This window comes from Onychostruthus taczanowskii, unplaced genomic scaffold, assembly GCF_017590055.1.
Source record: "Onychostruthus taczanowskii isolate IOZ18803 unplaced genomic scaffold, ASM1759005v1 scaffold9, whole genome shotgun sequence".
Taxonomy (NCBI): Eukaryota; Metazoa; Chordata; class Aves; order Passeriformes; family Passeridae; genus Onychostruthus; species Onychostruthus taczanowskii.
The window spans coordinates 6,579,821-6,594,723 of NW_024506993.1; the positions used below are offsets into that span (position 1 = coordinate 6,579,821).

At 44.3% G+C, this 14,903-nt stretch overlaps 1 protein-coding gene across 7 annotated transcripts in view; it reads left to right on the top strand.

Annotated features, from left to right (window-relative positions):
• Window positions 1-14,903, top strand: part of ADAMTS9 (ADAM metallopeptidase with thrombospondin type 1 motif 9) — an 80,247-nt gene that overhangs the window by 40,783 nt on the left and 24,561 nt on the right. For all 7 annotated transcript variants that reach the window (XR_005954179.1, XM_041425549.1, XM_041425551.1 and 4 more), the window contains 6 exons: window positions 484-603; window positions 2,390-2,494; window positions 2,640-2,807; window positions 2,979-3,263; window positions 3,911-4,072; window positions 4,646-4,822. Coding sequence is in view for 6 of the 7 variants with exons in the window: in XM_041425549.1 (XP_041281483.1) it covers window positions 484-603; window positions 2,390-2,494; window positions 2,640-2,807; window positions 2,979-3,263; window positions 3,911-4,072; window positions 4,646-4,822 (1,017 nt within the window). In the remaining variant the exon portion in view is untranslated. The remainder of the gene's footprint in view (window positions 1-483; window positions 604-2,389; window positions 2,495-2,639; window positions 2,808-2,978; window positions 3,264-3,910; window positions 4,073-4,645; window positions 4,823-14,903) is intronic.

Consider the following 14,903-nt stretch of genomic DNA (forward strand, 5'->3'; position numbering starts at 1 on the left):
AAAATACAAGTTACTTATTCCTCCCAGAGTGTTCTGGCATCTGCTTTTTCACAAAGCTGTTAGCGCTTGACTTAAAAAACAGCAACAAACCCAGACGAGTTGTCCCAGTCAGACATATTTCCCATCAGTAAAATTATTCATTAGCTGCTCGTGCTACCATGAGGCTGAGCAACCAGTTTTAAAGGATATCATACAGGTTCTACCAGACTCTAATGTGTGCAGCAAAGTAAATCATTTCAGTGCTTCACCTTCCTTCCCAAGGAAACAAGTGAAGCATGCAAGGCACTGGTGGCTGCAGTGAGTTAAAACTTTGACCTAATTTAAAGCTGAAATGCATGAAGTGGAGAGAAACCAGAAGGGAAACTGTCTTTCATTTTTGCTGCTCTTGCTACGTGCCTAAACAGAGGCTGGGCTAATTAATACTTTCTAACCAAAGCACCTACTCAGACTCAGTGCTCTTTTCTGCCATCTGTCTTCTCCCAGTGCACTGTGACTTGTGGCCAAGGCTACCAGATGAGAGCAGTGAAGTGTGTTGTGGGCACCTACGTGTCAGTGGTGGATGATAATGAGTGTAATGCTGCAACCAGGCCTACAGATACCCAGGTAAATCCTGCTCTCTTGTCTCCATCTCTTCCCAATGTGTGTATAGAGGCTTCCAGGCTACAGGTTCAGGGGACATCTTGCTGCAGCAAAGCTTTGCCCTGAGTGCCAGCCCTGCAGAGCAGTACCTTGGGCTTCTTATGGTTGTTGGAAAGATGCAGCACAGCACACTGCATGGTAGAAATGGGATAGATAAACTGTGTTCAGGGAATTCCCATCCAGATCCTCTCCATGTGGTTCACCTTACACTCTGAAGCACCAGATTGCCAGAAAGGCAACAGACAACCTATGAGGGTATCAGGACTTTGTGGGTGAAGATTAATTACCTTTACTTATGGTTTATATCCATGGAACTCTAGTCATGCAATGGGATGTGGGGGTGTGTTCAGATGCAGCACCAAAGCTGGAGTCTTAAGAGCTCATGAGCTACAGAATGTGCAGTGGATGAATCTGGGATCACAACAAGAGGCCTCAAGGTTCAGACATATTTACTGGCCTCAGAGGTTCAGGTTTTGACACAGTCACCTCCTCTGGCTTGCATGGAGTTGTGGATGCCTGGCTGCAGTCTGGGCTGCAAGACTGTTGCTGTTGCCCCTCACCACAAATGATGGTGAGAGGCCATAGTTTCTTGTCTGCTGCATGTGACAACGTAATGTTTGTGACAGCTGCAGTTCCAGACATGTCCTCGCTGGCCAGATAAATTGAGAAATGTTGCACACCCTTTGCAAATTTGCTGAAGAGGCTTTCCATGCTGTGTACTTGGAAGCAAACATGTAAATTTCAAACAGAGGATATGTCCAAGGTGTCTGGAGGAGCTGAATAAAACAGAACATTACCATCGTTCTGTCATCTAGGAGAATTGTAGTGCTGATGCCTTGTGCAGCTTCAGTGTGCATGAATACACAGAGTTTAACCAAGGCCACAACATTTGGGAAAGAGCTGCTTTTCTCATGTATGGAGACCAGTTGCACTACAGTCAAGGGGTAACCAACCCACCTGGTCATCAGCCATCATTTGGCATGCATGCCTCCAGCATAGTTATGTGAAATCACAGCAAAACAGAAATTGGGTTTGCCATTTGTCAGAAGCTGCTCTCCCCCTCACAGGGACAATCACCCTTAATTTCCTTTTTGGCAAGGACTACTCAATGGAGTAAAGTCATGGATGTTCATAGTTTCTGGCACCAGACCTCCTGGGAGGTCCAGACAGGACCAGAGCCCTCCTGTGAGGCACTGTACAAAGACTGAGCAGAATGACACATCTGTCCCCAAAACCTCACATTGCTTAGTGTGTGGTGGAGATCAGCACATGGATATAGGTGGTCTGGTGGGCTGCAGGGAATCAAAGGGCTGCAATCAGCAGTATAACCTTTACTGTGTGGGCTGTAGGTCTCACACTGAAGGAAGGGAGCTTTGAAGGGAGATAAAGTTGCTGTTTTGCAGATGCGTGTTCATGCCAGAACCCTTAATGAACTTTCATCTTTTGCCTCAAAAACATCTGGTTTTAATGCATGGAGATGGCACATGGTTATGGGGATCCCTATTGTAGAGTTCCTAATAAGTCAAAAGTCCACACAGGGTACTGCATATGAAGGCCCCAGGATACTGATGCTGAGTTTTGCTGGTTCACCAAGGGGATGCAGGGAGGAAGCTGCCTGCACAATGCGTGCAGGTCATAGACTTTCAAGATGTTATGTGTTCTTCATAATTACAATGAAGAGGAGGTGGTTTAATCAAAACATCTGCAAATTCTTTATATTCTGCTTTTCCCCCACGTATTTCCTGTACAGGACTGTGAAATAGCTGTATGTCCTTCCCATCCAAATAGTCCTGAAGCCCAGAGAGCCATATCAGGCATTCACAGGACACAGTGGAGATTTGGATCCTGGACACCGGTAAGCACACATCATAATACTTTCAGGATTATTTTACAGAAGACAATGTGATATTTTTAAGTGCATGTGCCCAACTTTTCATTACAAAGTCCTTGCAATGTATGTCAAGCAACTTCCTAGTGGAGTGCTCTTTGCTCTTCCCTAGTGCTCCGCTACCTGTGGGAAGGGAACCCGGATGAGATACGTCAGCTGCCGGGATGACCAGGGCTCCGTGGCCGATGAGTCAGCTTGTTTCCACCTTCCAAAGCCATCAGCCACAGAAATGTGCACCGTGACACCATGCGGGCAGTGGAAGGCCTTGGAGTGGAGCTCTGTAAGCATCACGCTGTCTCTTGCAAGAGACCTCATTGCTGGAAATGTGCTTCATTAATCTGTCGCACTTGCCCTTATATAAGTGAGGTTATTTGGGTTTTCTGCTGTTCATTATTAGCAAGAGCTGGTTTTCCAAACTGGAAATGTGACCGTGTCTCCTTTTGTAACGCAGTGCTCGGTGACTTGTGGTCAAGGTAAGGCAACGCGACAAGTGATCTGCATCAATTACAGTGACCAGCTGGTGGACAGGAGCGAGTGTGACCCAGACGACCTCCCTGCCACCGAGCAAGACTGCTCCATGTCTCCTTGTCATCCAAACAGCCATGACTACGGCAGGCCCATCCCCCCTTTCCTCTATCCGGATCATCGCCTCAAACCGCACCCCGGGGGCAGCCCGAACCGAAACCGTGCACATATACCAGGAGGCAATCAGTGGAGGATTGGCCCCTGGGGTGCTGTAAGTGCCCTGATTCTCTTATTCCTGGGTTTTGTTGGGTTTTGTTTCTTTCCCAAGCTAATCCATGTTTTCTTAAAGTCAGCACAAAGGGAAAAGGGAGAGGGACCTTTCTCCCCAGTCTGCTCTCTGCTCACATAAGCAAGTGTTGCAGAAGGGCTCAGGCATCCCTTGTCAGCCTCTCATACCTTGTATCTCCAAGACAGTCTGGGCAGAAAGCTGACAGCATCATTTTCCATGAGGCAAAATCTGACCTCTGCTTCTTGTCTGTCTCCTGGGGCATTTACAGCTGTGCAGGGTTGTTGCCAAAGCACAGCAGAGCCTCGATGCCAGCTCGTCTCACTGCAAACAGTATGCATTGCTTTATCATGGAAGTCTCTAAAGAGAATTAAGCACAAATGGGATGTCAGACACTGCAGAAGGGATTACTCACCTGCTTAAAACCAGGCTGGTGTTTACTTTCTTTGCTTAGTCAGTACCTAAGTCATTGCATTGCTATTAGCAATAGCTGGGTTTTGAAGTTTAATAATGCCTGTTAGATGTATTAAACTTCTAGCAGTGCATTCCCACGGTGCAAGGCACTGGGAAGGAGCTGGGAATGCAAACCTATTCCTGGACTCAATGAAGCTGTGGGCAATTGTGTCTTCCAGTGCTCTAGCACATGTGCGGGGGGGTTCCAGCGGCGGGTCGTGGTGTGCCAGGATGAAAATGGATACACTGCAAATAACTGCGATGAGAAAAGCAAACCCATGGAGCAGAGATCGTGTGAATCTGGCCCCTGCCCTCAGTGGGCCTATGGCAACTGGGGAGAGGTGAGTGCACCATCCATCTGGGCTCCCTGCCCAGGGCAAGAATTTCATTAGCAGGTGGCTTAAAATTTGGGAGAAGAGAGGGGTATTGTGGTGGCATTTATTAGAAGGACTGGAGCTTGAAGGGGAGCCTCTGATAAATGAATGAACGCAAGCAATTGTTGGGTGGTGTTTTCATTTCCATTTGTCATGGGAAAACTTTCTTTCCAAGCAAAAGTTTTACAAAACTGAAGATTTTTTTTGAGAAGCCTAGTTTAACTGAAGGCCTTTTTTTTAATAAAAGCACTCCTTCCTTTTGAAAATTAATCTGAGATGAGCAATTGTAGATGTAAACCTCCATTGTTACATTGAGTCGGGCAATATCATGGTGGAGCAGCATGAATGGACAGCTTTAGGGGGAGAGAAGCTGAGGCAGCTGAAGGTCCATCTGAGGCTCATGGGAGGGATTTGGCTGGAGTGGGTTAGTTGGGAACAGAAACTACCATTGGTTTTTTGAGGTGCTAGTGCTTTGGGCAGAAAGTGAGCAGTATTTTTGCTGTCCCAACGGTGATTGCTCTGTCCTCTGCTGACTTGCAGTGCACAAAGCCATGCGGAGCAGGGACAAGGACACGGCTGGTGGTGTGCCAGCGCCCTAATGGAGAAAGGTTTACGGATCTGAGCTGTGAAATCCTTGACAAGCCACCAGACAGAGAGCAGTGCAATGTGCAGGACTGTCCTAGAGATGCTGCCTGGAGTGCTGGTCCTTGGAGCCCGGTACGACCATAAACTCTTTCTCTTTATGAACTGTTTTGTAGATATCCCCTAACAACATTTAATTTGCTTCAAACCAAGGTGCTAATGCTTCATGTCTTAAAACTGCACTTACAGAGGATTATTTACAATATATTCAGAATAACACCTGTTTCAGGAAGGGCTTACATTAGGGGAGCTCTGGTCCTTTAATTTAAAAGGCACTTTCTGCTAATAGCAACCTTTGTCCATTTTATTACACTGTGCAAGTGCTGTGCATTATGAATCTTGGTTCTGACTAAGTTTTTGCATATGGATTTAAACCTGAAATTTAAGCAGTACGTTTCCATTGAAGATAAATTGTTCAGCTCTTTAATGGTAATACTGCATTGGGCACCTACTGGTTTAGCAGTGGTGTGTTCTCTGCCAAAGGCAAGAGAAGTGGGGAGAATGTGCTAAATGGCATCAATTCCCAGGCATGTATAAGTGTGTATAGATGTGTGTGCATGTGGGCACATGCCCACACACAGACCTACACAGAAACGTGTGCATTCATACCTGTGCTCTATTTCTGTTCCTTTGTATATAATAAGATGTGATGTACAGTGCAAAGGCACCTGTAAGCTATTCTCGTGCATCTCTCTGGTTCTGGAGAGTGATTGTCTAGCTTGATCTCCAGCTGCTGCTCTATCACTAAACCAGCAAATGATCAGCCAGGTGTTGGAAGGCTTAAAACCCTGGCAGTTTCCCAACAGCAAAATAGTATTTGGAACAGAGGTGTCTTACTTTGCTCCTTTGCTGCTGGAGGAGTCTGCTACAGAGATGCTTTTGTGAGGGCAGAGCAGCCCTGAACCACAGGGTTGGGGTGCTATTTTGGGTGCCACACCTTTGCAATTCTCCCTGCCCAGAGCAGCAATCTTTCTGTGAACCTGCACCAAAGCAAGTGCCACCTGAGGTGCTTCTGGAGCCCTGGAAAACCACAGACCTGTTCATTTTGGAGTGGCCTTCAAACAGATGTAAACCTTTATTGTGTATTTTGTTATAAAAACATTTGAAGACAATTTTTAAAAGAAACCTGATTCAAAAGCACTTTATAGGAAAAGGAAAAAGAGGCCTGTTTTTTAAGGTATTGGACTTCCTCAATTGTCATAGTTTGGAAAGTCATCTTGCCAAAACCTGCTCTCCTTCTGTGGGTGCTTTCAGTAACACAGATGCCTTCAGTAACACTCTTCAATATTTTCATCATACCTCAGTGAGCTCTGCAGTAGCCATAAAACTGCTGAACTGGTGTGTATCCGGTGCTTCACCAGTACAAGAGACAGTGCTATGAAATATTTCATTTGAGGTGCTAATGTACCCCTTGTCCATCAACCTGCCTGGTGCTAAGGAAGAGCAAGGTGAGGTAAGCAGAGGTAGCGATGCGTGTGCTGGCTGCCCTGCAGGATTTGCCAGCTGGGAGGTGCTGCCAACTTTTTTTTTACCTGTGCTGGACCATTTGCAAGAGCCAAAGGTGTGGACAGATTTGTGTTTCGTTCTGGTGTCACTCAGCTTCTTCATGGCTGTTGAGGAGCAGGCTCCAGGGCTGCATCTGCTTCCCAGGGTGCAGTCCTCTAGTCTGGTGGTTTTCTTTTCACCCAGGAAAATTTCCCTTGGCTCCACTCTGTTGTCTCAGTGCGTTGTCCTTGCTCTCCTGGGAGCAGGAGGGACATCTGGCAGACAGGTGGAGGGCAGGGACACCCTGTCCTGCCTGCAGTCTCCTCCCAGCTGGCACAGGGTCACAGCCCTGGGGAAGGGGCTGCAGGGCTGAGCCCCCATCATTGCCATGAACTGATTTGATTTTTCAGTCTCATTTACCAAGGCTGGGCTCTGACATAGGGGACCCAGAGCTGTCTGAAGACTGAGAAGTATCTCTGGGGTCCCCAGGGCTTCGTGTCCCTCCAGCAGAACACTCCACGTGTATGTCTACCTCGTGCTACTACTGTAGGTAGTAATGGCCAAATTTTTCTCCTTTAGTGTGGTATCACCTGGATTTGCTTTAGCTCTGTCATCAGTTGCAAACATCATTCTGTAGCTGTACATACTTCATCTGTTGGGATGGAGTGTCACTACCATATTTTTTTGGTCACTTTTGAAACAAGAGTATAGTATTAGCTGAAACTTTTCAGCAGTATGGATTTATGTATTTATGTAAAAGTGTATTTATTTTTCCAATACTGTTATTTAATTTTATATAAATATTGCATACATTTACAATGTTTAATGTTAATGTTGAACAGTGAAAATTAAAGACAAGTAGAATGTAATCATAAATGAATTTGTATAATGATTTCTTGAGTCTTTTGCTAAATTCAGATCATATACTTAGTTTTGGTAACTTTTGCTAAATTTTCTGAAACGGTTCTGCAATGTTCCATCTTTTATCTGACTTTTCTTTTACTTGCTTTGTTCTCCAACAGAAATTGTCATTCTCAATGATTAAACAAACACAGTTAAAGGTGTATGAATTACAAAGTTTGGATAACTAATTTCGTGCAATCATCTGACTGACTTAGCATTACTCAAGTTTCAGTGAAATTAGTGCTATAAAATACATACAAATTAAAGCAGAGAGAGTCTGAAGCACCCAACCTGCAGTCCTTGGGCAAAAATCCACTGGGATTTTATACAGTAAACAAGTGATCTTTATCTGGTTGGTTAAATCCAGGTTTGGAAGAGATAATTAAATGGATAAACAGATTGTATGTGTAAAAGATAATTTTACAACAAGAGACTGGTGAGATGTCTTGTCATTTTAATGTATGTTCAAAGAGGACTAAGAGGAGGTGACACTTTTATTCCCTTGCTTATTTAAGAACATGTATTTACCCACTGCAGAATTGTACACCGTGTGATAGACCTGACCTTCTTATTAAAACCATGCTGTAGAAAACGTGCACTGACTGTCACCAGAATACAGAGAGTGTTTTTTCTCCTCTGAATGCTTTATGGTATGAATGCAGATCTCCATACACACTCTCGAATCCTGAGAGGAAATCTTCCCATGTTCTCCAGAATGAGAGAGGTGTTCCCAACAAGAATTATCCATTGCTTCACTTAAAACCCAAGGTTTGGCTTTAATAAATATACCCATATATATACCACATATATAAAATATATGCATAACCTCCCTTAAAGCCCCTGTCTTGGAGCAGATTTGCTCTGTGCAATAATCTCTGATATTCTGAGTTTTCCTTAATATCCAGCTGTATCCTGATACAATTCAGGAATAATGCTGAATTACCTTGTTGTGGGTTTCTCTTTCTTTATGAGTTAGGAAATGGTCACAGATAAGGTAAAAATCTCACAGCATATTTCAGTTTTTCAGTTGGGTTTTTCAGGTTCAGTTGGGTGAGTCATTTGGGAGAAATGGTCACAGATAAGGTAAAAACAATTCTATCTTACAGCATATTTCAGCTTTTCAGTTGGGTTTTTCAGGTTCAGTTGGGTGAGTCATTTGGGTTTCACTGCACAGGACAATGATCATTTGACTTTACACTCTGGAAAATGGGTGGGTGAGGTTTAGATTTATTTGAGGTTTGTTTGGGTTTTTTTCCAAAAAAGTATCATAATTTTAAAAGTAGTCTGCCTTGTCAGTCTTGGGTATCTGAAGTTCAAGCTGCTGGTGCAGTAGTTGTGTAGCTCTCAGTGCTTCCCAGCTCTGTATCCTGTAGGCAGAAGTGCTGGAATCAGAGTCCTTGAGGGCCTTTTCCTCTAATGAAGAATCAGAAGCTTACTGTCAAGTAATTAGAACATTAACCAGCTAAGTTCCAAACTCTCTTATTGTGGGTGTGAGTTCAGGTTTGGGCTAGGACAGCATTGGTTTCCTTTGGAAGCTGGTGGCATTGATGGCTTTGCAGAGCTCTTTGGCTGCACACAGAGATAGAGCAGCAAGGAGCTCTGAACTGGGAAGTGGAAGAACTGCCTGGCCAACATCTGTGTAGGCAGCTGGCACTCTGGAATTTTAATCTTAAAGTTGTTGTCAGTGGAAACTTTGGGTAATTTGTATTTAATTCTTTCAAAGCTCCAACATGTTGTTTGCAAAATGCCTTCCCCGTGCAGCTGGCTGAAAATAGGCTGCTCAACAGCAATATTCTCTGTGTCGTTGTTCTGATAATGTTCATAGCAGGCAGGATGTCAGGTCTTGCTAAGGCAGAAGTGATAGCCAGGGACAGATTTGGTTGCAAGTGTATATAACTCTGCTGTTCCCTCTTTCTCCTCTGCAGAAAATGAATTTGCTGTGACAGCAGCATCGCTGAACTGCTCTTGGGGTTTTGTTTGAAGAGTCTCAGCCTGTTGCTCCTCTGAGGCAGTGGTGATGGATGCTCATGCATCTCTCTCCTCACCTCAGTGCTCACAGCTGGTGGCTCCAAGGCTATCACAGCTGGGCAAAGCCAGTGGTACCCAGCTGCTCAGTAGAGTCACATCATTTTTTTTCATGTCTTTTTACCCTAAAATCTCCAATTTTTATTTTCCTTTCCATTTTTATTTTTTGCCTATTATCACCATCTTTCATTGCTCCTTCTGTTTCTACTTAAAAAAGGAGAACTATATAGGTATACTTTTGTAATCAGTTGTCTGTCTCCTCTTTGCTGGTGTTGATGCTCCATTAGCAGGAAAACAACCATGGAAGCCCATCAGCTACACCCTGCAGGTGAGGGACCACCCTGGGGCACTGTGTGCTTAACACTGAGCCAGCACCTTAGTGATTCCTGGACCAACTCCCCACAGGACTGATTTCCTGCAACTTAAAGCTCAGCTCTTGCAATCCACTCTCCTCCTTGAAAGCCCCCATTGGTCTTTACACCTCTCATGACCTTTGAGTGTGATGGAGAAGTAAAAGGACTGGTCAGCAATGTCCCTTCTGACCTCCCTAATCTGGTGACTAAATGCAGAAGGACCAGGGAAAGGAGCTGCAAAGAATCTCTTCTGCTGTCCTTAAACAGCCTCTCCTGAGCCAGCACAGACAGGAGCTGGACCAGTGGTTAGACTCACAAAGGTTATTTTCAGATATCTTTAAAATCTTCTCGTCCCTTTGCCCCCAGACAGTGCATCTTCTCCCCAAATTCCTCAGTGTACTTTCCCACTCAGAGCAGTCTCTTTCCTCCCACAGTGCAGTGGCTGTTTGGCTGCATTTGGCATGCCTCTGTGATTGCCTTTTTACACCTCCTCCCTTACACATTTTCTCAATGAAATAGTCATTTTCTAGGCCTAAACTCAAACAAGAAGTGGTGAGGCTGCTGTTCAGCAATGGCTGGCTTCAGTCCTTGTGTTATGGGTGGCCCATCCCTGGCTGCAGATCTCCTGCACATCTGCACATGCCCACACAGGAGAAATAAAGCAATAAATAAAAGGGCAATTGCTTGGAATATTTGTCTCCCAAAGCACTGGCTCTGAGTACAGGAATGCATTAGACTGCAAGGGACACATTAAAGCAGTAACACACTATCAGGGATGAGCTGTGAAATGCAGCATCTTCAGGCAGATCCCTGAGCTGGGTTTTGGGAGGTCTGCCTGCAGTTTTGCTTGTTTTCCAGATTCACACTCTATACTCCACACTGCAATCATTGCTGTTGCTCAGATCCTAGGGATTTAAAAACAAGGATGTATAACAATGAGGGACATTAAGCACAAAGACATTTACTGTGCTTCTAACTTTCCCAGTGAATGATTTGTGCAGTTATTAAGAAAAAAATGGTGTAGTCAGTCCTGTTCCAAAGGCACTTAAAGCTCTATTAATATTTTAATTTTACTAGCTCACAGGAGAGGTGAGAGAGCCAGCAGCATGGATGAAAATCTGTCTGATGCCCAAGACCATGTACAGGTTGAAAATATTTATCCCTAGTGCATTAAGCCAAAATTCTTCTTTATAAAGTGGGGGAGCAAGCAGCAACCCAGTGCTCTTACAATGCCCCAGTGGGATGCACACCTGTGAAACAGGGCTGACATTTCTTGGAGAGCTCTTTACTTTGTATTTTACTCCATCCAACACAGAGAAATCCTATTCTGGAACAGAATATCTAAATGGCATTGTAGTACCACTGTTCACTAGAAATATGAAGTATCAGTTAGCTGAGGCACCTTGCTGCTTCAATTGATACTCTCCTAGAAGTGCCACAGCATGGAAAATAGGCTTCATCAGTACCTTCCACATCCCACTGTATTGGTGTCCTTAGGTAGCTCACACATCTCCTCCTCACTGGAGGAAATGCCTCCCTCCCTGGAGAGACCTGCAGTGGCTCTATGGGGCTTTTGTTTGTTGTTCAAGGAGCAGGACAGGGACACAGCTTTTAGGAGAACTTTGTGTGCCCACAGCCCTGCTAATTTCTGTGTCTGGTGAAGTCTTTTGTGGTGTAACAACAGGGCAGGGAAAAGATGGGGAGAAGATGCTGCTTACTGGGTGGATGCTACAGCAGAGGAGATGCATGGCTTCTCCTGCTGCAGTTACCTCTTTATTCTCATATATCTTGTGAGGTTTCCCAGCCTGGGGAAATTATTGTATTGACTTTGGCACCCAGGACTTTAAATCTTGCAGGAGTTAAAGAACCCAAGAACATCCTTTCCTCTGGGCAATTTGTGCTGGAGCAATGGGCTCCAGACACCAGCTCTTTCTTCCCCTGCAGCAACACATTAAATTGGACCCTTTTCTCTGATAAATTTTCCTCCCTTTTTTCTGTTTTTTTTTTTTTGTTTTGTTTTTTGTTTTTTTGGGGCTTTTTAAATGTGTTATAAGACATCATCTGAGGCTACTCACCAGTCTCTGCAGCTGAGTTTGGTGGTAGAAAGGTGAAGATGTAGTGATTTTTTTTTAGAAGATTTCTCCCTTTTGCAGTCATGACTTGGGAAGCTCTGTGCCTCTGGAGCCTCTGGAGGGTGGAGACCTTGTGGGCACTGCAGAGACAGGGCAGGCCAGCATGGAAGTTTCCTCTTGCCCATGCCCAGGGCAATGAGGGCTCCTTGGGAATACTGGAGGAAAGCCTGCTCCTGTTCAGACTGGGCACTGTGCTCCAGCTCTAAGAGCGCTCCTCAGAACACTTCCACAGGGGCTCTGGACAATGCTCACAAACACATTCAGACTATATATTCCAAAATCCTTAATGTTCATGCCTTTTTTTTAATCACCTAATTTCTCTGAGGAGTCAATTTGGATGAAACATTTCTAAAGCCTCTTTCAAAACTGCAGTGCAGTGCTTTGGTGTGTTTTGTTCAGGTCTCTGGTCCATCTGCCCTCCCTTAAATGTAGAGATCCCTCTTCCTTTTAAATGTACAAGAATCACATGTACTTTTTGGCCATGCACCAGCTAAAATCACCATGACCATACACACTCAGCACCCTTGTGTCTTAAGTCATGGCTCCTTAGTTTGTGAGGAAAGGAAGGCCAAGCTGGGTGACTCCTGCCCTGCATGTATCCCCACCCAACTTTAGGGATTTCTCACCATGCCAATGCAGATGGGCACAAGACCATGATAAAACGCATTGGTGGGAGAAACAGGGCTTCAGAGCAGCAATAAACATTTCCTAAACATCTCCTAAAGTGTTGCAGTCTTGCTTTCAGCCTGTCTCACTGAAGCCAAGGGAATTGAAACACCTTGCTGTTGTGAAGCTGGTTTGGTTTGGAAGCCACAGAGCCCCTGTTGCTGAACAGCTCACAAAGGTTCCAGCATTTTAAGATTCCTGGTAAAGGATCAGCTGGTGAGGAAGGATCCAGGCTTTCCTTGGTGCTGTGTCTGTTGATGTCCTTTGTGCTCAGAGACTTCAGAGGTACAGAAGTCACCAGGATATGGTTTCAGTATCTGACAGCAGCAGTGGTGGTGGTAGCAAAAGGTGATACAGACTAGTAGGTTGCTGAAAGGTAGCCATGAGGGTACATAGTTGGGTTTGCTTGTAGCTGAAGTTTGCTGGCATCCAGGAACACAGCCCTCTTGGAAAAGGGGTGTAAAGCATTGGAGGGCTCTGTTGCTTTTCTGCTTTATTTCATCCAACACATTTTGTCTCAGATTGTTGGAAAGGATGAACCAGGGTTTACTTACAGCTGCTGACTTTCCATAAAATCCTTAATGTGGGGCAGTCTAAATCTACAAGGATTGATTTTAATTTCCTCCAAAAAGTTGCTCCTGGCAGAATCTGATAAAGCCATTTTCAGTCTAATCCTTCCCAGCCTTGCATTTGCTGAGCTATCATTCCTATCTTTGGGAATTCATTGGGTGATCACCACAGCTTGCATTCATTGTCTTAAATACCTCCCAAGTCGTTGTCTGCTGATGCATGGTGGGTCTGAAAAGTAGTCTGACAGCATTTTCTGCAACTTTTCACTTCTGGGGGAGAGTGTTCCCAGGTTCTTGCTTGGGATATGCCCTTCTGCCCTTTGTGGAGCTGCCCCTTCGATGCACAAAGTTTACGAGGAGCAGTCATTCCATTTCTTCTTGACTGCTCTGTGGTGCCTTTTTCTTGCCAAGATCTGTTCATTTGTGCCCAGGGCTCTTGAGTCCTCTTGGTGCCGAACTAACCCAGCTCCCAGAAATTCACCAGAAGTTTTGTACAAAATTTTAAGAGATTTTGAACATATTCTGGTTTTCTTCCTGCTGCCAGCCCTATGCATCAAGTAGCAGCCTTTCTATTTTAGAGAGGTCTTAATGAACAAGATGTACCCTCATCTCCCAAACGATGAGATCAGGGAATGCAGAAAGGGTTATTTTAAAGCAATTTGCACACACTTGGTAAAACAGAATGATCATCTCCTAAACTCTGAAACAGAAATTTTTTGTGGACACAAAAACACAAGCAGAGCAAGTCATTGCAGATGTTTAGCATCGTGTTCTGACCTTTATGGGAACAGTTGATATGGAAACATTTCTGCTGTATTTATTTAAACCTTTTTCCTTGAATTTATTTAAACTAGGCAGTATATTTATTTGAAAATATCAGCAGCATGCCAGTCTCCAGTTCTTGGCATGTTAACAACACTAATCATGCAATAAACATAAAGCCCTTAAATCTGTGCTAAGTGCTTTGATCCTAATGCTCTCAGGAAATTTCTTTTGTTATTGTTCTCCATGTAAAGTGCCAGGTGCAACTCTGGTTGGTTTAGGAGATAATAAAGATAATAACAAGGAAAAGGTTTGCTAGGGTTTTAGAGTGATGGCTATTGCTGATTTTTCAAAATACTGTTTCTGTATTATTTTATGCACCGCAAACTTTTTGTTGTTTTTTTTTTACAGAAACATAACAATTTGTTGTTTTCACACCCTCCTCCATGCCTGGCTGTCCTCCCAGGTTCATCCAGGGGTGCTGTTTGCTGTTGTGCCTCAGTCACAGGCTGTAAACAGCCTTTCAGGGCAGCGCTTTCCCACACTTAAGTGGAGGCAGAGGCAAGCTGACCACAGACATGCCCAAGTGCACGTGATCCTTGACTCTAGGAAGCTGATTAGTGAAAAAAATTCCATACAGTACCTGACTACAACTTCAGGGCTGGCCCAGAGGTGCTTAAAACGGGTAGAGGCTTTTCTGTTGACTCAGAAAACCTTGGATAAGGTGAGGTTGTTATTCCAGAGAGCCACCATATGCCCCCAGTACTTGGAAGCATTTTCTGTAGGGGGTGTGGAAAAAAAGTTCAAGAAAAAGAGGAATGTGAAGACAGTGATTTTGCCAAATGTTTTGAGGAAGGCAAGGTCAAAGCTTACCTCATTGTGGTACTGTTATTGGTAGGTACCATAAGCAAGCAGCATTTGCAGCCACGAAGAATCCTGTTAATGAAATGCAAAGTTTATCCAGGGTCCAAAATAAATGATGAGGCTGATGGTGGTAGTTGGGTGTAGCATTTCCCGGACTCACATGGTGTTGAGATGCAGCCCACTATTAAATTATGCTTTGCATGTGGCTCACATATGCTTAAAATCTATGTGCCAGATAAAAGTTGAATACCTGAGATGAATTAGATGGCAGTTATTAAGTAGACTCTTTGCAAAGGAATTTTCAGTCTCTGATACTTGGTTAAATTAGATTATTCAACCTTTCTTTTCTGTCAGTGCAAATGAGATCATAACTCAAATGTGCATGAAAGCAAACGGG